At 38.8% G+C, this 24,144-nt stretch overlaps 1 protein-coding gene across 1 annotated transcript in view; it reads left to right on the top strand.

Moving 5' to 3' along the window:
- Positions 1 to 24,144, top strand: part of LGR5 (leucine-rich repeat containing G protein-coupled receptor 5) — a 54,278-nt gene that overhangs the window by 12,703 nt on the left and 17,431 nt on the right. Inside the window, exons 2-7 of the mRNA XM_009887781.1 lie at positions 2,171 to 2,242; positions 3,847 to 3,918; positions 14,752 to 14,967; positions 17,729 to 17,800; positions 20,370 to 20,438; positions 23,442 to 23,513. Of these exons, the coding sequence (XP_009886083.1) occupies positions 2,171 to 2,242; positions 3,847 to 3,918; positions 14,752 to 14,967; positions 17,729 to 17,800; positions 20,370 to 20,438; positions 23,442 to 23,513 (573 nt within the window). The remainder of the gene's footprint in view (positions 1 to 2,170; positions 2,243 to 3,846; positions 3,919 to 14,751; positions 14,968 to 17,728; positions 17,801 to 20,369; positions 20,439 to 23,441; positions 23,514 to 24,144) is intronic.

Below are 24,144 nucleotides of genomic sequence, written 5' to 3'. Positions count from 1 at the left end.
TGACACTCAAAGCAGTACCTTATGGCTGTAAGTGAAAACTTCAATACCTGTACCTACTTTTTTTCCAGTAAAGTTTTGCAGACTCCTCCCATTCTGGCTCATGCCAGGCTCGTGTCCAGTCATGCCATTAAAATAACAGAGCAAAAGGGTGCTGTGGGGGTGAAGCAGTCTTTAGTCTTTCCAAAAAATCATATCATAAACTGAGATGAGAAGCAGATAGGTCCTGAGCCTCTCCTAGCCAGTGATCTGCAAATGACATTTACTTTCAGGGACCCAGTCTGGTGTGCCTAACCTAGCACACACCTGCTTGATCCAGCAACAACCCAAAAGTCATTGCCATTTTTGGCAATGAAATGAAATGAAAGCTGAAGCTGAAGAAACCCCTTACACATCTGAAAAAAACAAACAAACAAACACATAGGCTCAGCCTGTGAGTGCCTCACCTTGGAGCAAGAGTGAGCCAGGTTTGGTTCACTCATCCGCCTGCAGGAATGCAGGTGCACGTGCCCAATTCTCAGATGTCTGAACATCAGACTCCAGTATACTCCAAAGGGAGATGAGCTCAGCAGCTCTGTCTGACGCGGAGTGCCTCTGCAGAGCACAATTAAATTCATTTAAAAGTGAGAGGAAGAGCCACTTGCTCAGATTTATGGGTCACATGGCTCAGCGGGGGAGGGGGGGGTGTACAGGGAAGAGCCTTTTCCACAAATTGAAAATGCCTGGTAAGTCTTTGGAGCTGGCATCTATAATCATGTTTTCTTTCTTTATGGCCCAATTTTTATTTTTGTTTTCTGTATGAAAGAGATTCTAAAGAGAAGGTGTGCTCAGGACCCTGGAGCTAGCTTGGGTCAACTAAACTTCAAAGGAAGACATTTAAGGGCCAGTCAGTGCTGGACCTTTGGGACTGCAGTCATAAGCACCTGGCCTTGTCCATGAACAGCATTGGCAACTGTGGTGCCTACTTCAGTGCTGTAGGTTCCTCTCTGGCAGGTTGTTACCTAAGGCAAGGACCTGAGTCTAGTCCTGTGGTCTTTCCTAAGGGGCCAGAGGCCAAATCAAATGTTAGCTCTGTTATCAAACCAACTGGTCTGTGGTAACTGTCTGCAATTCTGGTGTGCAATACCTTAGCTGATGGGAAATATCAATTCCACTTGACTTAACTTGGTCTGCAAATAGAAGAGGGTTACATCAGATCAATCCACTTTTGTTTCCATCTAAAAGTGGACGTTATGGCTGTATTGACACAGTGTAACTTGACTGGCAGTCTGACCCCTACCAGTCAGCGTTCCAGCTAGGGTACAGGTATCGTAGCACATTCACACTGAACTGAGGTATCAGGAGGCTAAATGCAAGATGTTTTGGAGCTGCACTGATGGGGAATGTAGAAATGCCATTATCAAATACATGATACGTCAAATATGTATCAAATATCAAATACAGATCATCAAATACATGACCTCTTTCCTAGATGCAAACCTTACAGAATGCATTCTTTTTTTTAGCAGAGTAACATGCTTTACAGAGGTATTTGCTGTATTTACCGAGATCTGTAAAATACTTTCAGGTGTTCTGAGAAGGAAGATGCAATAGAAGTAAGGAAAAAAAGCCTTACAAATTTTAGCAAATACGCTTTATGCTGACCTATTACACATCTGCTCACACAGAAAACTATGATTCCATCAGTACAGCAGTTTTATGTGTAGGCATTTCAAAATGAACTGTGGTCATTACTATGTGGATATATTTTTACATTAGTGAAAATGAGGTAAATATTCACAGATATAATACATGCACAATTCTATGTACATGCCTGTAAATCCAATGATTCTAATTGTTGTCAGTACATCTGTATTTTAGTTGCTGAGATTGCTCTAATCCTTAAAAAGAACAATATGAAGAATTAGATGTGCATTCTAAACCATAAGCTCGGCTTGTAATGAAATTGCGTTTTCGTCTCTGCAATCCAGCTGTCAGTAAATCAACTGTACAGTTAAGAGCTCTCTTTTTCTTTGCTTTTAAAAGTATTAATGACAAAACAAGGCTCTTAAACTACTGCCTCTGGCATCAGTCGCTCAAACATAGCTGTATTGCACTTTTTAACAACCAAATTAATTCCACATGAAGAGAAAAAGTATTCACTCACTTTCTTTCCCTTTTTCAAACTTTGCAGACGTCTTGCAGGAAATGGCTTGACATACATTCCTAAGGGAGCATTTGCTGGCCTTTTCAATCTTAAAGTGCTGTAAGTAAACTGTGTGTTGTTTGATATATTTCTGATTTCCTAAATGCTCCAGGGAACTAATTAACCAGTGAAGTTTTGATCAAGTAAATTACATATTTTGATCAGCTCATTTTGAACAACTCAACTGGAGTGAAGATACATATGAACATCATTAAATCTTTGTTTTTTCATATAGAAAATGTCCTAAACACAAAAGTTGGAAAACATTAATGGCATTCTAAAAACAACTTGCTCATCAAGTAGATGTCTCTGTACAATATCAAAGGTAAAAATTGGTTCAGTCAATAGTTTCTTTAATTTCCTCAAAAGTTCTGATATCAAGTCTAAAACTCTTAGTGGACTTTTCATGATCACACAAAACTGGGGGTAAATTCCCTTTTTCTTTTCTTGAGACCTGGGGGGAAAAAACTTTGCTGTAGAACACCATGTAATTTAAAATGAAGTTCATATTTCATATCTTGTTCTTTGTGATGTAATTACTATAAGATAAAGTATAAAAAATATGACAAAGCCTGTATTATTTGGAACAATAAGACAGTACATATAGCTACTAAAATTATTAGCAGGCTACATCTCATAATATTTACACTAGAGGGGATCTTTGCCTCTGTAAAGATCATAGAAACTGTATTATTAGCAACAATGCCAACCTCCTAGGCAGCATCAAGCCAAGCCAGATGCCACTGTAAGAGTATAAAAAGCTCTACTGAAAAAATACCTAAGTGGGATAGAAGTATGAAGACTTTCCCACTCCATCTACACTTATGTTGGCCAGCTGTAGCTCTTGTTGACCTAAGGAGATTTAGGTCTGCCAAAAATTATTTCATTTACAATGTCCCGTCAAGTATGCCTCATTTTGAAGGCAGCATGTACTACTTCAGTTTTACTCACATAGAATCCTTTTATATACGTAGGAGTTGATCTAAACAAGGATATTAGGCCATATTCAAAGGGAAGAAAAGATTCTTTTGGAATGAAAAGTTATTTTTCAATCTTTGCAAGCTAAATGATGTGATATTTCAGAAAAGAGATTTGTCAGGTCATTTCTAGCAACATTCTGTTTGAGAAAATTTATTTCATTGAGAAAAAATCAGCATTTTTTACAGAGATAAAGTTTTATTTAAACACAATCATAAACTCCATATACAGTTAAAAGTTCTCTTTGCCATAGTAGCATTTTCATGAGTAAGGATTTCAAGAGTCAATCCTTCACAGCATTATCAGAATAAGAAACTGAAGCGCTTCAGAAGGAAAACAAAATCAGTATATGAGGATGACCATTTCAGAATCACTGGAGGCAATTAGGAGCTCAAGCCCTGTTGAAAGCAAATGGGATTTATTCTTTTAACTTCCTCAGCTGCTTTGAAAATCCGCCTCAAAGCTGATGTGTAGCTGTTAACAAAGCTAATATGCTACAGGTATTTGTTTGCTTTGAAGAGAACTGACATTTGACAGGGGAACAGAGTAATTGTGTAGATTTGCTTTGTAATCTTGAAGTAGAACCAGTACAAAGGAGGTAAGCTTGGAAGAAAATTTAAAATTTAAAATAGAAAGAAATTGTCTTTAGTGTGTTGATTCTGGTTTTTATGCTACTCAAAATGTAGGATGCTGCAGAATAACCAACTACGCCAAGTTCCTACTGAAGCACTCCAGAACTTGCGCAGCCTGCAGTCTCTGTGAGTATACTTGATAAATCAGCTTGCCTGAACAATAATATATGATTACCTATTAATTACCTGTTAATATCACTTAATAATGTGCTGAATCAGCTTTTTCTTTTAATTCTCTTTGAGCTGCTTTTCAAGGGAATTGTACTCTCAATTAAACATCAAAAGTGACTGATTTCATTCCAGTAATTTCATGACACCAGAAGCGTCTTTGCAGCGTTATAAACTGGTTCACCGTCTGAGAAGACACTCCTTTGCTCTGCAGTGCTTTCTGTCTGTCAAGAATAATATGGTCCCTTGAGCACTGGTCTTTCCCATGTTTTTTTAAGAGTCTTTACAAGTGAAAAGAAAGAATCCCAAATGACTCCCTTGGGTTTTTTCATTTGATGTAATTTTTTTCTTTTCAAGCACACCCCTTGTTTTTGTCAATTGGTGTAATTTTTTTCTTTTTAAGCGGTATGGAAAACACTATTAAGTCATGAAACAAAGTGTACTAGAAGATGCTTAATTATATTATGTGCTTCAGGCAGGTCTCCCTGTATATAGTTCTTGACTGTGCTGTGCTTACTCAGTCCACAAGCTTCAGTTTTAACAGAACTCCTGCCAGAACTGCTAGACCAGGAGTGAGGATTGGCTGCTTCGTGGTATGAATGAAATAATTATTTTGATGTGCTTCTGCCGCATAACGTAAGGATGGTTGTACCAGGTCATGCTAGAAGCTGACCTAGCCCGGTGTCCAGTCTTCAAGAGCAGATGCCAAAAAAAAACTAGAAGGTCTGGCAAAGAATATAATAATACTCCTTTGCTAAACTGTCCCGGCTGCCAGAGGTTTGCACTCAAGGACTCACTGAACCTATTGTGGCTGCTTTGAATTTAGTAGCTCTTAAAGAATTTTCTTCCATGAGTTTGTACGATTGCTTTTTGAGGCAATGTAACACTCAGGATTTTTTGTGGCAGAATATCTGCTGATCAGCTGGCTGTGTGTAGCATGGTGAAGTACATCCTGTTACTTAGTTGGAACTTCTCACCACCACATTCGATGTTCTCTAAGTGCAGCATCAGGAGAAAGTGGAAAAAGCAGTTCCTTATTGATTTACACCAGATTTTGTAGACCTCTGTTGTATCCCCATTAGTCATGTTTTTCAGACATAGGCTGTTAGGATTGTTTCTCATGTGGGAGCTATTCCCTTGCTCTGGTCATCCTCATCGGTATTACTGAATGTTTTTTCAGTTCTCATATATTTGATTTGAGATGAGTCAAGGGGGATCAGACCCGCACAGCATGTTTAAAGTGTTTGCCCACTATGGATTTATAGAGGGGAATTTTGGATGCTTTTTTTGTTCGCTTTCCTACTAATTCCCCAAACTTCATTTTGCTTAATTTTTTTAACCTTTACTGAACACTGACCTGTTATTTTCATACTTATTACAACTGCGGGACCTCTTTCTAGCATGTCAGTAGCTCCTCAAGTGTTTGTCATGTAAAGTTTGAATTGCTTCACATGACACCTATCTATGCTGAAATTCATCTGCCGTGTTCTTGTTCAGTCAGTTGAGTATCATGAGTTCCTTCTTGCTGCGCTTGCAGTTCACATTTTGCAACCACAAGGCCACTCCTGCTGTCTCAATGCACGATGCAGAAAATAGAGTGTTTCTAAATTATCCACAGAATTCCATTGTTACCTGATACAAGAAATGACTAAATTTTTTAAAGTATCTACTGATTTTGAATATGCAGCATAAAATATCTAGATGATTTTAGATAAGCAGGCAGGTTCTTTGGACAGAGTAAAGTGTCATCTGACTTTTTTCTATACTTTTAATTAGCCACCTTATATTTTCAGAGAATTACTTCGAAATAAAATTGTTTTCCTAAAAAGTTCCGAGGTCCAAATGTGAAAGTCAATCTGGAAATTCAAGTAACGATCACAAAAAGTATTGCTACAGTGTGCGGTGGTCATCAACATCACTGGTAAAAGTCTAACAATGACAAGGGTAGAGTGAGCATCTGTACCAAGCTATCCGGTCTGGTTAGAGTTAAGATGTATTGGTTGAGAAATGTGTTGAACATGCTCTCTTCCTTTTTTGTGTATAAAGAAGTTCCACCAGAACATCAACATCTTTTGCATACATTCAATTCAGCCAAAATCTGAAGAACAGAATTAATGAAATGAATTGATTTCCAGCAAAATTATGTCCTCTGTGTATAACTTAGCACTACACAGACACACATTATACTGTACTAGCTCCCAGGTTCTTAAGTCCATCTTGAACAACATTTACCTCTTAATATACAAAGCATTCATTAAGGTTTCTAAAGGTGAAACAGCCCTAAGAATTAATTATCGTATAATTGTTATTTGGTCAGTGCCTTTTTTCTTTATTGACCAGACACAGACTGAAATATCTCAGGTATATACTTTTGAGGTTACGGTTCTTTCCTTTGATCTTTGAAAAAGTCATGAGAAAATCCTGGTCTAGTGACTATATTAGATTTTCTTTCTGCTAAACAAACAAAAAAAAATCTTGCTGAGATCACATCACTCTATACACATTCTGGACCAAAACACGATAAGCCAAGCAAACAAGAGTTCCTTTGTTGCTCTGAAAGAGACTGTTGAATTTTCAGTGCAGTTTCTAAACAAAATGACAGTCTCACTCAGGCTTTGTTGCAAATATTTTTTTCCTTGGGTGAAGAAGTTGAAGAAGTAAACCAAACATAGTTTGTATAGTCTGTGCAAAGGACCGATATTTTGTGACAGAATTAAAACAGAAGGAGAATATGAGTGGTCAGTAGAAACCTTTAGACAGCTGTGTAGCAGACCCAAGATGGAATGATACAGGTTTGGACAGAAAAGCTACTATCACCTGAAAGACGATCGCCAGCAAAAGAGACCTCTTTGAGGAAAAGAAAACTATTATTCTTTTGTTTGCTTAAACTGGATTGTGCCTGTCAGATAAAGGTGTGCACAGATTCAATTTCTTGTTTCATACAGTCTAGGAATTTTCTGTTCACAAGGTGGTTCTTGCATTGGTTTCTGGTTTACAATAGGAATTATTTCTTGAAACCTTTGAAATTGCAGGAGTCTTTTCAAGAGTGTAATTAAGAGGTTAAAAGCCTTCACAAAGGCAGTTCCTATAAGATAGCCACTTCTTGCATTTATTATGTTTAACTATGCAGGTGGCATGATTTCTGGAAGCCTCATTAACCCTTTCCTTTAGGTTAGTATAGATGTGAAAAACTGAAGAGTAGTGACAGGACTCGAATCTCTGCTTTACTCAAGAAGGGCAGTAATGTAGAGGGCAAGCCATAATAACGGCATTGCTACTTTAATCCATGTGAAAAGTATTATGTTAAAATCATTTTTATATAAACATATATATAATTGTGTGTGTGTACATGCCAAATATATGGGAGTGTATATATATATATATGCACACAAGTTTTCCATGTTCACTTGTAGTGCAAATTCATCACAAATTTTGGCACAAAAAGGTATTTCTGGATGATATGCTGTCCTTATTATCTAGACTCAAAAATGGCAGTATAGGTATCGATATTGATAGATACATTAATTGATGTTAAATGGCCTGTGCCACATAGAACAAGAATTGACGTATTGCAGGAACAAGCAACAATTTCTTCCACTTTCTTGTCCAAGTTGTAATATTGCTGGCATGTAGAATGGCGTGACAAGTTTGAGTGATAAATACTCATAAATTTCTTAAGGCTTGACCTACCTTTAGAATAGATCCGTCTTCTTCAGACAGCAGGCATTATTCAATAAATACTATAAAATGAGAAAGGGGGCAAAAGAAAACAATCAAAACCCCCTAAGATTTGTGAATTTCATCTTCAACAGCAAAAATCCATGAGAAAACCTTTGTACTGTTGCCTCAAAACAAACAGCAATATGTTTTATTCTGTCACTTAAGCAAAAAATAAGATTAAACAATATTAAAATCTTCTCCAATATTGTAAAAGTCTTTGTAGTTCAATAGTCAACAACAGTGACACAGTACTTTGATTAATAAATGAGTTCAGCTACCAGAGCTCAGACAATGATTGCGTAGGACTTCAGTCCCCTTTGTGACAGGAGGATTTAAGGAAGTGAGGAGGGGTTGTGATCTCCAAGTTCAGCAACTTATTATTTGGGCTATAGTTTTCCTCTGAAATCTAGTGTGAATACAAATTGTCTGGATTACAATCCTAACAATTCAAATGGCATTTATTTCTGTAAAGCCAAAAAGAATAAAATATGTTTGCGGGTACCATGATTGAAAGGGAGGAACACACAATCCCTGATGTGTCACAACTTAGATCCTGGCAGCAGGGTTTGAAGTGTCACTTGAATGCTGTCTTCCCTGTTACTCACCTTAAGCAAATGTATTTCTTTAGAACCAGCTACAAGCAGATGGTCGCTGGATTTTGTGTTTCTCACAGCATCAATATCTCCATTCTGCTTTTAAACCAGGAAGCCTTTTAGTGATTTTGAATACACCTGTAGAGTCCAAAATCCTTTTACATAAGTATGTTGATTTTTTCAAATATTGTTATTAATTAACAGCTTGTTTTCTGTCCATTTTTTTCATTTAATGTATGTATTTGTTTAAATAGGTATTTTTTTTCTCTAGTATAATTGTCTTGTCATTTCTAATGACATCCCTTATGTACCAGAATTGGTATATAATTTAAGTATTTTTGAACAAGAAGGGTTTAGCAAAGCAGGCAATGACATATCAATAATTTTGTTTTATTTTTTCCCTGAACATGTTAACACCAGTTTTATATTACTAACAACCGATAAGTTGCAGATCTCCATTTGTGAATGTTGCTAAATAAAGGAGGAAAGTGTAATTGGCATTGCTGATGGAAAAGGAAAGCTTCTGCTATTCTTTTATTGGTACGATTGTAATCACCTGTTTGCAGTCAATGCTACAGGTGAAAGCACTCCCTGTTAATTTGCTTGTTTAGACATCATTGTAAATGAGCAGCTTTTACTGCTGTGTTGTCAGACTCAGAAATAGTCAAAATTAAGAACAGATCGGGTGTTATCTCGCTGCCCATGCCAAACCAGTCATGAAGGACATTTAAAAGCAAGCAACATTTACAGTATCACCTGCTCTCATTCCTGTAGAATTTAAGAGGACTTCTACTTTAATAGTAGAAAATAGGGCAGAATACAACATAGCCTGTCTTCCAAAGCAGTGGAAACAGTTGATAGAGGGGAAAAAATAAATCATCTTTTCTGCCTTGACAACCAGCAAAGTTGGAATTTAGTGAAGCAAATTAATCTGACTTTACAAGTTACAAGATAAGAAAATAGTATCAGTGAAATTTGTTTCAAATTTCCTAACAGACTTTGTAAAATGCTTAAATTTTAAGATATTTCAGTATTTGTGGAGCACTTGATGCTGACACCAAGTTTTACCTAAAAGATTATCTAGAAATCATCTTGGATGCTCTTAATAATTGCCTGGCTGGAACAGGTCAGCAAATGGATATTTCGTCTTCTCCCCACTCCTCCAAATATTTGACATTTCAAGAGAAGTTTCCATTCTTAATCCAAATAAGAAGTTGAAGACTTTGAGGGCACAGAGTTCTGAAATGCTTCCAGTTCAGGCTTGAAATTAAAAAGCTTTTTTTTTTTTTCCCCAGAAATGTCAGTTTTAAATGATTTTTTTCCGTTTTGATGTTTGTGTTAATAATCCTGATTTTTAGTTAAAAGACAAAACAACTTTGATGAAACCACATTCTCTCAAGTGAACTGTTTTCATGAAAAGGCAAGAGCTTTAATTGTGGTTTTCCAAGTCCCACCCCATGATAATGAAGCCTACAGAAGGCATTATCCTCTTAGGAAACCAGGTACCTCAACAGGTACCCACAAACTCCCTGAGGAGAAATTTCCCACAGTTTAAATCGAGGTTGTGTGTACCCTGTGCATGTGTCTGCACACATACATAAAGATGTCTCAAAACTCACCATTGCAGTCTTCTCATTCTATCGCACATCCGAGCTACTAGAGCCCCGGGGTGCACTAGATAACAGAAAAATGACTGAAACGTGAAGCACTAGTACAATATTGGACCACCCCTCAGCAACACACACTTTTCTGGCTTGATAAACAGCTGGGAGGAAGATAGAGGTGCAAGATTCCCTAAAATGCGTGTGCTGCTGTTTTATTTGGGTGCAGTCCCTAACTCAACCAGCTGTAGTTGGTTTAAAAGTGGGGCACAAACAGGCTAGGCTGCATTAGATCAGCAGTTGCAGGTAACTGGGTGATGTTTTCTTTCATCCAGTAGAAGCTACTAGGCATCTGACTCTTTTCTGAGCAATTTTTAATTACATTTGTAAAGGACAGACAAGTTTCTCAACCTCAGAACCGCTAGCCAGAATCATCCTGCATGGCTGAAGCCCACCAGGACATGCGCCACATGCGGGAGGAGGACAAGAAACCGCTGCTGGAGTGCTTAGCAGGGTGGGGGCTCACACTACCTTTCCGAGGAGATCCTCCGGGGCACCGTACAGTGACAGACTGTGGCTACCGCCAGCCTAGCAAAGCAAACAGTGCTGCAGAGTGCTCCCAGGCACCGGCCATGACCGTCTGTCCTGCTGCACTGTTAACAGGGTCCTTGACACACTTTTGATCCGTGCCAATTAACATTTGCCTGAACTTTTCCCTGGGGCCATCTGGCAGTTCTCACACCCCTGGGACCGTCCCCAGTCGGCGCTCTGCATACAGCCATCTCGTTTTGGGAGGCTAGGAGAGGTCACTGACACAGCACGGGCCACTGCGAGCCAGTTGGCTGCAGGACCCAGGAGCGTTCCCAACCACACCAAGCATGCTGGTCTAGTTGTGGGCTCCTGATCTGAGCATGCAGCCATATTCCTAGGACAACCCAACAACTCCTGCTGGCCCCAACTTTTTCCCACCTTTTCTGGGATTGAGGGTCCCCGGTATCAGAGCCGATCTCTGTATAAAGCCAGCATTGCAATGGGCTGTGTGTGCTTTATGCAACGGGCTAGCATCCTGGCTCACCATCGTGAATACAGGTTTACCAAAACACCTGAGCAGCATGTTTGGCTATGAAGAGAAATGCTAAGAACTGAAACTCCCAGAGGTGCAGAGGCCTCCCCATGTCAAACTGAGCAGCGGGGCAGAAACAAATGGTCCTAAACTGCGACTTGTGACTTGTCTTTTTTGGTCTTGCTGCTGCCACACAGGGTTTTCTGTCAGTCCTGGAGAAGCCCATACAAGGGAAGAGCTGAAAGTGAGCTGTGGGAACTGCTGCGCTGCTGTGTTGTAATTAAGCGTTTACAATAGCCCTAGCATTTTCCCCTGTGGACTGAAGGGGATATCCTGTGTAAAGGGCCATGTTTGAAAAACATGTCTCACAATAGCCAGCTACATTTTCATTACATCCACTTTTCAGAGCCAGTTTTGATGTTACTCGCCATTACTTAAATGGGGCTTTAGCCCAACTCCTGTGAACAAACTGTTGAGAGGGTCCATGACACTGTGTCCTAATGGTGGGGCTGCAGGTGACCCCCCTCCTGCCCGTTATACCCTCCCCAGGCAGGCCCTCTCCCCAACCTCTGTCCCCCACTGCTCCGTACCTTGTGGAGATGCTTGTCTGCGGCTCCCTGCATCACAGAGCCGGGTCAGGAGAGGAGCAAGGGGGTGGGAAAGGGAGGAGCGCACCCCTTCTCAAATCTGCCACGTGCTCTCACTTCTCTGCCTCCCCTGCCTGTTATGTATAGCCCCTTTTCATTTGGTTTTACCTCTCCTATTTTAAATGTCAGAAGAAATATTTTGTCCCTGACTTCTTTATCTGTCTCTGTGGCTCTGCTCTTCTCCAGTCCCTTTGTTGTATTCGTCCATTGCATGGAGAGGCAATCCATGTAATAGCTGTTTATTTCAGAGGGGAAAATGATCTGGGAGAAATCGCCTTCCTGATCCCTTATCTAGTGTTTGATTTAACCCTGAATGAATGAGCAAGATGCACCAACAAGACATTAAGGAATTTCTTGATCACCAGGTACATCCAGGTTGTAGCTGGGCTTGCTCATACTGAATTGATAAAAAAAAAGCAAATCAAATATTTTTCAGACATCTACCTTCACTCATTCCAGAGTACCAATAAAGGAGTCCTGTTTACAATTCTAAATTAATAATATCTTTTCATGATTTATGCACATGGTTGTAGCATTCCCAGTATGTCACAGGAAACACCAGCAGGATACAGGCCACATAGCTCATGCATTTACTTTGAAAGGTTTGGATATTTTAAGTGAGCTCATGGTGAATTTCATACTGGCTGCTTTATTTACATGCTGCCTATCAGAAGAGATCAAGCATTTCTGTTTCCCTAAATTGGCTCTCTCTGTAATATAATAGCAGCTTTCAAACTCACCACATGTTATCTATATATTTTCAGTTATAAATAGGGTCATGTTCGTGAGTTAATGGGTTTAGTTCTGGAAGTGCCAAAACTTTGATCAACACATGTAAAACAATTGGCTGAAAACGGTGATTTTGATCAATGCTTTATACATCAGTGTGCATTACCTACGGTATGACAGGAAACATAACCACTGCTGAAACCTTTTAATATCTGCAAGAGGGAAAACGGTACTTGGAAATTTAAAAAAGATTAGATAACGAAAGAGCACTTGAGGCGGTACTTCTTACGAGCACTTGCAGGATACGTAATCCAGTTATAGGACCTGCAGAACAAATCATCGTAGCTTCTTGGTTTCTTCCAAAGTTTATTTAAACAATAACTCAACTACCTAGAATCTCATTTATATTACAGCAGTCCTGTTTTTCTTTCTATGTTGTGTATTTTGTTTGCATAGCCAGTGGTGGGTTTATATTTGGTAACTTCAGCTATAAACAAAACCAGTTCCTTGATTTGCCACCGAATATTGGTCAGGTAAAAAACCTGGTCTCACAGAGGACAGCAGAAACGTTGCCATTTCAACCACAGAGTCACAAACACACAGCGGGCTGTTGGCTTTGCCATGCAGCCCGGCAGCCTGTGAGTAACTCCCGTGGAGTTCGATGGGGATGTCAGAGCTGCAGAGGCAACCTTCCTATCAAACAAGATGTTAGCTGTAATACAGTAACACATTTAGGTTGAATAAAGCCTCCATTCTTTAATCAGTGTAGCTGTCAAACTAAGGCAACTGTTAACTTCTTGGTTTACATACCAGCATCACCCAGGGAAGAAATGTACTTCTGACTGAACGCAAAGAAACCTCATCTACTCATTCAAATTATACCTTATTTGAAAACACAGGCGTAGCATGGTTGTTGCCCGGGGAATGGGGGAGGTACAGCATGAGTATTTCTAAACATTTCCAGCCTCACCCATTTGTTGACAGACCCTTGAGTTATTTTGGAAGCTCTGTCTCTGCTGCCTGCCGTGTCAGTTATTATTTTGAAAATTTAATTGTACAAGGGCTTTGACACTGAACTTTATAAATTTGTTCCAACTGACCTTGTCTCAGTTATTTGCCAGCCTGGCACGGAGCCTTAGCAATCATTATTTGTTCTCATGCAGTAGGTAGGAGCAGCGTGTAGCAGGAGATAGAATGGACCTGACATTTTACATGCCTGTAAATGAAGAAGCAGCTTTAAATAAAGAGATTAGCGTGCCCGCCACAAAGAGCATTGCGTTTCTCTCAAACAGACCGAGTTTAGGTTGCACAGAATTACTTCTTTGTACCCTGGGTGTGTCTGTTTGTTCTGTAAAGTTTTCAAACATCTATTTAAATTTATTTCTGTTTCACCATTCACTTAATTACTCCTCTGTACAGACATCTTCAAGAAAAGTTTTAGAGCATGGCTTTCATGTTCCGAAGAAGGTACAAGTCACCACAACACATTAAAAGCAGAAAAAGTGCATCAGAGTACAGATCACCATGTTTCACAAAGTTTCAGAAATCTGAAGCACACTTTTAAACATTTCCCTGAGAGCATCACAATGGGAGAGCAAAACGGAGCAAAAGCAAAAGCCAGTGAATATATGACATAATATTTCTAGCACCACATCTGCAAAACGTTCAGTAGATTTAATCCTTATTTACACAAGTGTGAGAGCAAGATATCACCTGTGGACTCTGAAAAGGTACAATGTGCAATTGAGCTCCCTCTGTTGGCTCTGCAACAACTGAAGTGTATTTAATAACTTCTTTATCAAAATACATCACATCAGCAACGCTGATCTCTATTTAAAAAAAAACAAAAACAAAAACAAAAACAAACCAACAAAATTTTGCTCCACTACTAAAAATGTGAACTTCAGTGCTCATTAGAATCATTGGAATAAACAGTATGTAAGAAAAGGTAAAACGGGAACAGAGACTTAGAAGTGAGTTTTCTTTTTGGCTCTTAGAATAGGTGTCTAGTGTATGGAAATACAAATCATCTTGCAGCGAAGTGATTTATAAGTTCTGAAAGAGACTCTCTGGCTTAATTTCTTACACTATTTTATTCCATGCTTCAAATGATTGGGAAAGGAAACAAATTCATACCCGGTCTGTAGAGAGACTCTGCTCAAAAATAATCAGTGTGTCCTCTCAGTGAGTTAATGGCTCCAAAGGAGAACTGCCTGCAGAGAGCCAGCTGACAAGGGGACTTGTAAATATGATGTGAGGTCTCAGGGGTGCAGCTGCAAACAAGGTGGAAATGTAGAATGCCCAGGAAATAAAAAATGGATGTGGCAACTCGTGTTCATCCCTTGGGGTTGTGTTCTTGGTGATAACTTCTGATATCCGTTGTGTAAGTCCACTGTTCTTTTCTCAGAGTCAATTTTGTCTATTTCTTTTTCTCCTAGACGTCTGGATGCCAACCACATCAACTATGTGCCCCCCAACTGCTTCAATGGCTTGGTCTCCCTTAGACACCTGTGGCTAGATGATAATTCTTTGACAGAAATTCCCGTCCAAGCTTTTAGAAGTTTACCAGCACTTCAGGCAATGACATTGGCACTGAATAAAATTCATTACATACCAGACTATGCTTTTGGAAACCTCTCTAGTTTGGTAGTTCTGTAAGTTTTATCGATTGTTTTTTTTAGCCACAATCTCTGCTTCTTTGCAGGGCTTTGACCATTTTGTGATAAATTACTTGAAGATGCAATGTTTAATTCAGACGTTGCCCGAGACAACCTTTAATGATTACATATTCCCCTAGTCCTTCCCCAGTTGGCAAATGATAGGTAAAGAGGTATATACGTGGGTTAATTAAACGCCTGTTTTGTCATACATTCTTAGTATTAAATTGATAACTTGGGTCTATAAATCTGCAGTTTCCCTTCTACATTTGCACTAGGCTTAGTGATATTCCTTTTTCAAGAGGTCAGTTCCATTTGTTGCAGAAAATGGGGTTTTTGAAAGATAAATTTTCTGGCTTGGAGATGTACTACGAAACATAATCTAAAAAAAATTTCTTGCATAAAAAGATTTTTTTACATCTTCCTACACTTAAACTAGCATTTGCTAAATCACTTGTTTTGATCTAGATTAAAAGTTTCCATCTCTAGTAAAGAACTATGTGAGGGAACTAAAAAAATGGCCCTATCTGGTCAGCAAAACAAACAGGAAGAGATGAATTGAGTGCCCTCTAAAACTCTAAGGCAGCGTGTACTGAATGAGAAAGAAGATTAGAAAAAGGAAATGAACTGAAAGCTTTCTGGTTTACTTGGAAATGCCATCCAGTAGGAAAAGTATGCATTTCCCTTCATAGAAAGTGTATGTAGTTTTGTATTTCGTTATTTTTGCATACCAGTTCAACTAAATGAAACATGCGTAGCTCGCACCAAAATCTGGAAGGAATACTATGGAGCGCGGTTTCAGCTTTTTATCTTCTGGGAATGCACCAAGTGGAAAAAATTCTAGACTGGCTGGAGAAACTGAGGAGGGGAACTGAGGTGGAGAAGTTATTTCAGGATACCTTGGAAAATGTTAGCATTATTAAAGAGAGAATAATATATTCAAGCTTTACAAGCTGTCTGTAAGACACTTAGCATATTTTAGTATATTCTAGCCCCAGTGTGTGCATTGAACCTGGCACACGCTGGTGTTCTCTATTGACAGTTATAATCAGCATCTCTGCCTGGTGCTTAGTATATTCATATAAAAGTATAGGACACCCAAAACGGAGGGCCACAGCTGCCTTGTGCTGCAAAATATTCACCTTCTGTTTATATTAAGAATCATTCCCATTCAAGTTAAAGAGGGGATGGACTTGTCATTCAACTGAGCTTCTAGACTTATCTCAATAATGCTAAAGACAAAAGACTGTCGTCAACATCATTCTGTAGATCCCTACCAGAAATATAGTGATAAGAGTTAAGAAATACAGGAGAAAATTACTTCTTTTCATGCCCTGATTGCTTCTCAGTTAGATTTCCTTATTTTAGATCTGCTTTGCTTATTTCTAATCTTCTGGGCTTCATATTGATTAATAATTGAATCATTCCTTGTGATCTGCAACATCTGATATTTTTGGCTCATCAAAATCTTTTTGTGTGGTTCTGCTTTCTGTTGTTTGCTACTCTGTTCAGTCTGGCAAATTTTCAACTCACTGCAAAAATGTCTGGTCAGTTGGAGCAGGTTTGAAGCTCTATCACGACAATGATCAAACATAATTGGAATTTGGAGATGCACTCTTCATGCTAACTAAAGCATTAAAGGTCAGTGTAGTCATTAAAAAAAATAATAGTTGATTAGGTTTCTTTCTAGGGAAGAAAAAACTCACAGACTATTTCCATTTTGCCATTAGAATCCCTGCCTTTTATGGACAGGTAGACTCAATTTCTGTAGGTTCTGCAGAACATTCAAAGAGCCTCTGATCTTCAACATTATTTTCAGAGCAGAATGAAGCATTGAAGCGGCAGTGTTTGGCAGCCCCTCATTCACAGCCCTTCTTTTCTTTTAAAGTGCTACTCCCATAGTTTCCCTCCGCTATAAGGGTAGAGTGTGAAGAATAAAATAAAAGGAAAAATCTGGGGAAAAGGCATCTTTTTCAAAAAACAACCTGAAGTGGCTCTAAGTTGTGTCTACTCACGTTAATGAGCTTCACACAGAGTGGGGGTTTTCCATGTTGATCTAAAAGACTTAGAAATAGGCAGCACTCAGCCTTCCTGCGAGGCGATTCCTTGTAATATATAACAAAATTAATTTCAGTTGCTAAACATTTGAGAGAGTAGTTGTTGATTTGTATAGTTTCAAAGGAAGCCACGTCACAGCACTTTTAAGATTGGTTAGTTTACCCATCTCAGTGAAGCTCTGACTTTTTTGTCCTATGGCTTTGTGTCTTCTTTCATTCTGCAAGCCTAATGCCCCTTTCCTGTCTGCTGTATTATCCATCTCCTCACCTGCTCCTGTTCTGTGCCATACCCTCTAGTACCCTCTGAATATACATCTTCCAAATATACATCCCCACACACAGTTTTTAAGGCAACCTGTTAATTAACCAGCACTGAGAATATGTCTACAATTTCCCAGTATTCAATATGCAAAGCCCAACCTGGAATTCCAGGATATACCCTTTTTAAACAATCCAGGTGGTTTTAAAACAAATCCCGTCTATGAAACCAAAGGGAAGCTTGCACGGGTGGGGAGATACTGGGAAACAGCAGGGAGGGCGGCGGAGTTGCCTCCTATACAAGCTCTTGCAAAAGCATGACTTGCATATAATCAGTGCATGCCTGAAAATAAGTTTCTTTTGATTTAACCATCAAAATATTTTGCTTAAGTCCACTGTGTGCAGTGTGCTTTCCTGACTGTGTGCTTAATGTTCCCCTGCAGACATCTCCATAACAATAGAATCTACTCCCTGGGAAAGAAATGCTTTGATGGGCTCCACAGCCTAGAGACTTTGTGAGTTGACCTCTTATTTGTTTCCTTTTTTTTTCAGCGTTTTCATTAATATTCTGAAAGAATAAAAATAGCCTAAAAGCCAAATGTGGGTTTTGGCTTTCTTAATCGCTACAGGATCTAAGTGATGGTTTACAATGACTCTATGTAGCAAATCCTATTTTTGACTATAAAATTAGTTTGCCTTTTTAATAAGCATTGTCAATTGATAAATTGTTTGAAAGGCAGTTGAAAACTGTACTGAGCATTGAAAAAGAAGTGGCTATTCATGAAAAGCTACATTTGCATAGTTGAGTACTATTTATTTGTCTTGTTTAATCAATAAAGCTAATAGCTAGATTGGGAAATGGTCACAATGAAAAGCTTTAACATCAAGAAACTGTCTTGCCACAGAGGAGGGTTATAAAATTAGATGGTTTTATTTTTTTTATCTCTGGAAAAAGCAAAAGAGCCAGGTAGCCAAATTATGCATGTGTTTTACAAGGGAGGAAGAGGAATGTTTCAGCTATATCCAGGTTTTTGTCTTTATAAAGAGCTCTGATGAAGAAGAGCACTGGGAGAGGTTGAAATTTCCTCAAGTTTTCCCCGAAGTTCCGTTCAGACCAATTGAGTTTTCTAACAAAAAATAATTCTATAGAAGAACGCCAAACAGGAACACAGTGCTGATGGTTAGCGCTAAGTATTTTGCTCGAGTTAATCAAATAAAGATGTGTGCTAGAGTGAGTAGACCACATACCCCAAAAATGCCACAGGGACAGTAAAACCTTGATATCCTACCCCCGGCACCTGCCAGAATCAGCTGCGTTGGTTTCAGAGATTTTAGATATTTCACTCAACCAGGACAGAGACTGAAAGGCCCGTTATGAGGAACAAATAGACAAAGTTTCAAATATGAAAATGCTAGTCTAAAGGTGACTGTTGGCCCACTTTCATGTTTCATTAAGATCAGAAAACAAGAAGTCTGGGGCTTTTTTTTTTTTATCACTAGTTTTGATTACATTGATCCCTTGGCACTGGGTTGCAATTTTACAATTTTGACTTTTAGCCGGCTGTGAGTTGAGAGGAAGTCCCTTAGTGTAGCACCGGAAAGGGGGATGGGAAAGGGAGAAGGAAAATATAATCGTTTGTTTTGTTTTTTTAAGTGAGATTCACATGGCACTTGGTCAAAAATGGGGAAAACCAGAACAATGGAATAAGTGATTGCAAACCCAGTCCCAGCCACCTGGCATGAGAGAGATGAAAACATAGAGGACAGTCATGAACCTAGTGTAGGTGCAGCCACTTCATTGCAATAGGAGAATGTAGCACTTGCCTCAAGCATGGTAATTGTGTGCTGTGTAGACCGTTTCCAGATAGTCTCAAGATAATCTAAAGAGATCTCGGTATAAATGGTGGACGCCAGCTTTAAGATCATTTGTTTGCATCGACGCATAGGTCTGGAAATCACATATCACTGGAGGGCAAAACCAAACCGTACATGCCTGTAATCTCTTTTTGTCAATAAGCAGGAGAGAGAGAGATTTACAAGCAGGAAGGAAAGCCTTGTTGAGTTCAGACAGCAGTTTCCTGCCTGCATTACTTCAGCCTGATACTATTTCAATTTCAATCTATTGTAAGCTGTGATTTGTGTTTTGCCTGCTCAAAAAGGCTTTTGCTCAACTTTTTCAGGCTATATTCTTCACAAAGCAGTGCCAGAGAGCTTCACAGTAAACTGGCATATCTCAATTTTAGTTTCAGGTGTGTCCTGAATGCTAAAGGATGCACATGTCATGCTGATGGCAGAAGTAGGCTTATAGTCCATTCAGCCTGCCAGAATAAAGTCTAATTACTGCTGCAGCATGAGCAGTTCTTAAAGCAGAGGTCTCTAGTCTAGCTAAACGACCATTTTTACAATTTGCATGCTTAGAAACATTCTCCATACAAATATTGACAAATCTTAAAATTAACAATACAGTTAATGGTTACATTGAACTTACTGTATGTTTTCCCACTTGTTTTAGCCAGAGAAAGATTTCCCCTAATCATTTTTACCCTCCAAACCCCAGTATCTCTTATTTTTACCACTTCACCATTAGGAAAAATCTCTTCAGAAATTCTTTCATCAGTGAAAAAAAAAAAAAAAGAAAGACTAATACAACTAGACAGTAAGTCAGAGGCAAATGAAACCTTTATAGTGAGATGTATTAGCTGTGTAAAATGCAGCTCACCATACAAAGTTGTTAAATATTCTGTTTGAAAGATTTTTTTCCCATTAATACTTTCAAGTAATGAAAAGGATGGGCAATTTAGAAAACAGCAAATCTCTTAGTAGTATCTGAATCCACTTATGTTTTCTTTAATGCAAATAGCTAAGATATAACTAAAAATAGGACGCTGATAAAAAATAGGAATGATGATATGCCTTAAATAGAATTTGTTGGAAAACATCCATACACTTTTGAGGATTTCCTGGCTTTTGGCTGTATGTATTTATTCAATGCATGGGAGATGATGTTTCATTACAAATGCCAACAATTCTATGTTATCCATTATGCAGTGCATAAACTAAATAATAAAATCTATTTTCACACAGAGATTTAAATTACAACAGTCTGGACGAGTTCCCCGCTGCTATCAGGACACTAACAAACCTAAAAGAACTGTAAGTACAGAGCTCGTATTAGGAAGGAGGATGTTTTGTCTAGTGTGTGATTATTTTTTTTAATGCTGGTGATTTTATCAGTAACCTTAAAAACTGATATCCTCGGAAAAACTAATAAACATGCCAACATGCATAAAAGATCATTTTCAACATTCAATTTAGAGAATTCAAGTTCTGACAACTTTTACTTTTATACTGCATTGTGCAGTGGGTTTTTCCAGGAACTTCCTCCTTGGAATACAGTAAATAATAAATACAATGAACTCACTTTGAGTGCTAAACACAACAGTTGGATTTTGCAAACAATCCAATATATCACAGTCTTCTAGTCTAAGAAGAAGGTGTGGCACCCTTTTTAGTCCATCAGGTTTAAATGTCTGTCTTCTTCCCTCCCTTCCCCCCATTAAATTAAAGCATTTTCTTTTCAGTATAAATATTCCTTTCTAATGCTGTAAATAAAAGAATTCATAGTTTGCATTAAAAAAATCAACAATGAAAAGAAACCAGCCAAGTTTATTTTCAGAAACAGCTGAATTACAAAAACATGGATGAAATTATATTCACACAGCGTACACACAATGTACATGTTCAGAATTCTTTCCGTTTGAATTATTTACCATGTTACTGGTACCATCAGCATAGATTTTTGAAAAAAAAAAAAAAAGAAATCATATAGTAGTTGGACACGGTTGTACCCCTGCTACATCACAAACTGATCTTCAAGTTGCTTTAAGTAGGTACCTGGGATTTTTTCCAAAGCAGGGATGCCCAGGCAGGGTTGACTTCGGCTCAGCACCTCCAGCGCTGGCAAAGAGTGCTGCTCTGGAGGAGGGAGCGGGGCTATAAGTTTCTCAGCCCAACTGCTCTCAGATGCTGTGATGTTGTCTGTCGGCTAAAATAACTGGTATGAAATCCAGCAGCCTCGAAGGATTGCCTTTTTGCTGACCTCTGGAGCCAGTAGCCAAACACGGCCAACCCAGGTTTGCCCAGTCCGGCAAACTGCATGGTGTGCCTACTGGCCCTGTAGGACTTCACCTCTAGAGTATCAAACTTGTTGTTTCAGATAAGCTCCAAGGTGCAAGAAATCTTTGGAGTGTGAAATTGCAACCTGACGTCCCAAATCCAGCACAGACCTTGAGACCATGTGCTTAGAAGCACGAGGTGTCTCCCATGAGGTTGTGCTGTTCTCAACCAAGTGGGAGCCCAGACCCACAAAGGTTCAGCTTGTTGCAGGGTCACCTTAGTAAGGGTGTTTCTGGGTGGGACCTCATTTCTCTCAGAATCTGTGCCTGGGCTGAAAACACAGACTATGGCTTTTTGACTACAGCTCGGAGGTATCCAAGGCAGCCAGTCAGAGCTGGAGCTCTGCTGGCAAGTGGCCAGCGAGTCAGGGCCATATATGTTTGATGCTACAGGGACACCATTGTCCCAGATGCTCTGCACTTCAAGGTCTCAGATGTAGGAGTAGTTATCTCTCCAAAATAAGTGGGTATAGCTGTTACCCAAAATTAACGCCTACATAACGTTTGCCAGACTGGATTTTGAAGATTTCTATAGAAGCATTTTTCCCAGTGTGTCTTTATTATCTGCACCCACGAGGGCAGATAGATTTTCCTGCTCTTTTGCTCAGTATGTGAACTGACAGGCTCTAAAGTGCCTTCAGTTGAGACAGGGTGTATCACTTGGGTACAGTGCGCCATGACACGGGCTGCACCCGTGAGCACACTCTTCCGACGGGCTCAGAAGTGCTTCAGGCTCTTCTGTGCATAAATGCAGTGGAGTCTGCTCTTGGCTGATGATGGGGCTGACTCAAGTTGATGGTGATGGAGCTGACCCTCACGCTAACTCAAGTCAGAATGGTGATGAGGGGCCAGATACCGCCCTGGGAAGTAGTCGTGCCATTTCCTTAGCTTTTCTGCCATGCAAGGAATCCCATTCAATATAGACTCAAAACCAGTCTGTTTACTGGTTCTAGATTAAATGGGATCCTCATATTACTTTGAGTCTGCATCTGCATGGATGCAGTTTTTATTGCATGCAAAAGAACTAGGGATTTAGAGCCTTGCTCTGTACCTCATCAGCAGTAGCACAATGCCTAAACAAGTAAAACCAATAACGTGGGACCTGTTCAAGTAATGGCCATGTGCTTGCATCAGTGAACAATTTGAGGCTTTCTAAATGCATAAATTTAAGCTGGGAAGCCTTTTTCATACCCGACTGAACTAATGGGAGTTTCCCACACAAATCATTATTGTTCTTTTGAAATCTTAGCTGTTTCTTTTGTTTTTCACAATGGAGAATTACTCATATGAATAAAATCCAGTAATTAATGATGAGACAAAGATTTGGCCCTTTATCCAGCAGGCACAACTACATTGGATAGTTTGTTCATGTCCACATTTAAAATATTTCAACAAAAAGGTGGTTGTGAGATGCTCAACATATTGCAGTATAATGTATAAAATCGTTTACTTGGTAAACTTGTGCAATCCATTATTATCCCAGCAAAAGAATTAGTTGCAGTTTAACAAGCACAGGCAGAAATATATATACTATTTTATTGCTGTTTATTTAATTATTAATATTTAACTATTAATGTTACTAGTTCATTTGTGTGTGTGTGTATATCTACATCATATCTATATACATACACACATAGATTCATAGATACATGACATACAGCTACAAAACAGTTTCCAACTGAAGGCATCTGAATTTTAAAACGCCATTTCTGCAGTTTGCTTCATCTGAATGGTTTTGTTCATTTAGAAGAGTGCAGAATTCCAGCTATTTCGTGGCTTTTCTTTTGCTTTTTTTAGTTCTGCCTTATTCCAGAAAACAAGGTCATACCTTTACATACAGACACTTTTCTTGCTACAGAAATGATTGTTGTGCATTATGAATACAGAATTATTATAATATATATATGTTGTGCATTATGAATGCCTTCACTTTTTTTTTCTTTTTTTTTTCTTGCTGTGTAAATCATTTTTCCTTTTGTAGGGGATTTCATAGTAATAACATCAAGTCAATACCTGAGCGTGCATTTGTGGGTAATCCATCACTTATTACAATGTAAGTGATAATAGTCTTTTCAATGACTCTTCTTGTTAGAGAACACGGAACTAAGTATCCTATTCGTGACTAATTGTCAAATAGGTCTTCTTGTGAACATACTGTGTAGCTCATCATTATACAAGCAAACAAGGTCTTATCTTTCCAACTTTGTGGAAGGACTGGCAGTTTGCATGCCCTATTTAAGGAAAGCAAGTAGTGGTCTCTGGCCTTTGACCTTTTATTTGAAATATTTCTTCTTATCATCACTGGCAATGTAGAAGCTGGTAAAAATTACTCTCCGTGGATTCCAGTTCCCATTGTCTTACATGAGAATGCATTTAGTGAGCAAACCTCAAAATAAGAAATTGTAAAATAAATGTAAGAAAAATAGTGACTCATCCTGAGCAATATTATTCTGTGAGCAAAAGCAGCATGGCTTCAAAAGTGCAAGGGAACCTCTTCTGAGTATGTGAAGTTCTGACTTGTTCACCTGCTAACAAAGTTCTTCATATTCGGATTTCTATCTTTGCAAACCCGGGAGGAAGAGGGACTATTTTGTTGACTGGCTTCCAGCTTTAAAACCAAGAAAACAATGACTACTTGAATATTCAAAATGTGAAATGTGGTTGATAGATATAGATTAGTGGGT

Source organism: Charadrius vociferus, unplaced genomic scaffold (assembly GCF_000708025.1).
Source record: "Charadrius vociferus isolate BGI_N301 unplaced genomic scaffold, ASM70802v2 scaffold125, whole genome shotgun sequence".
Lineage (NCBI taxonomy): Eukaryota > Metazoa > Chordata > Aves > Charadriiformes > Charadriidae > Charadrius > Charadrius vociferus.
The sequence above is the reverse complement of the archived record's forward strand: the minus strand, read 5'-3'. Positions and strand labels throughout refer to the sequence as shown.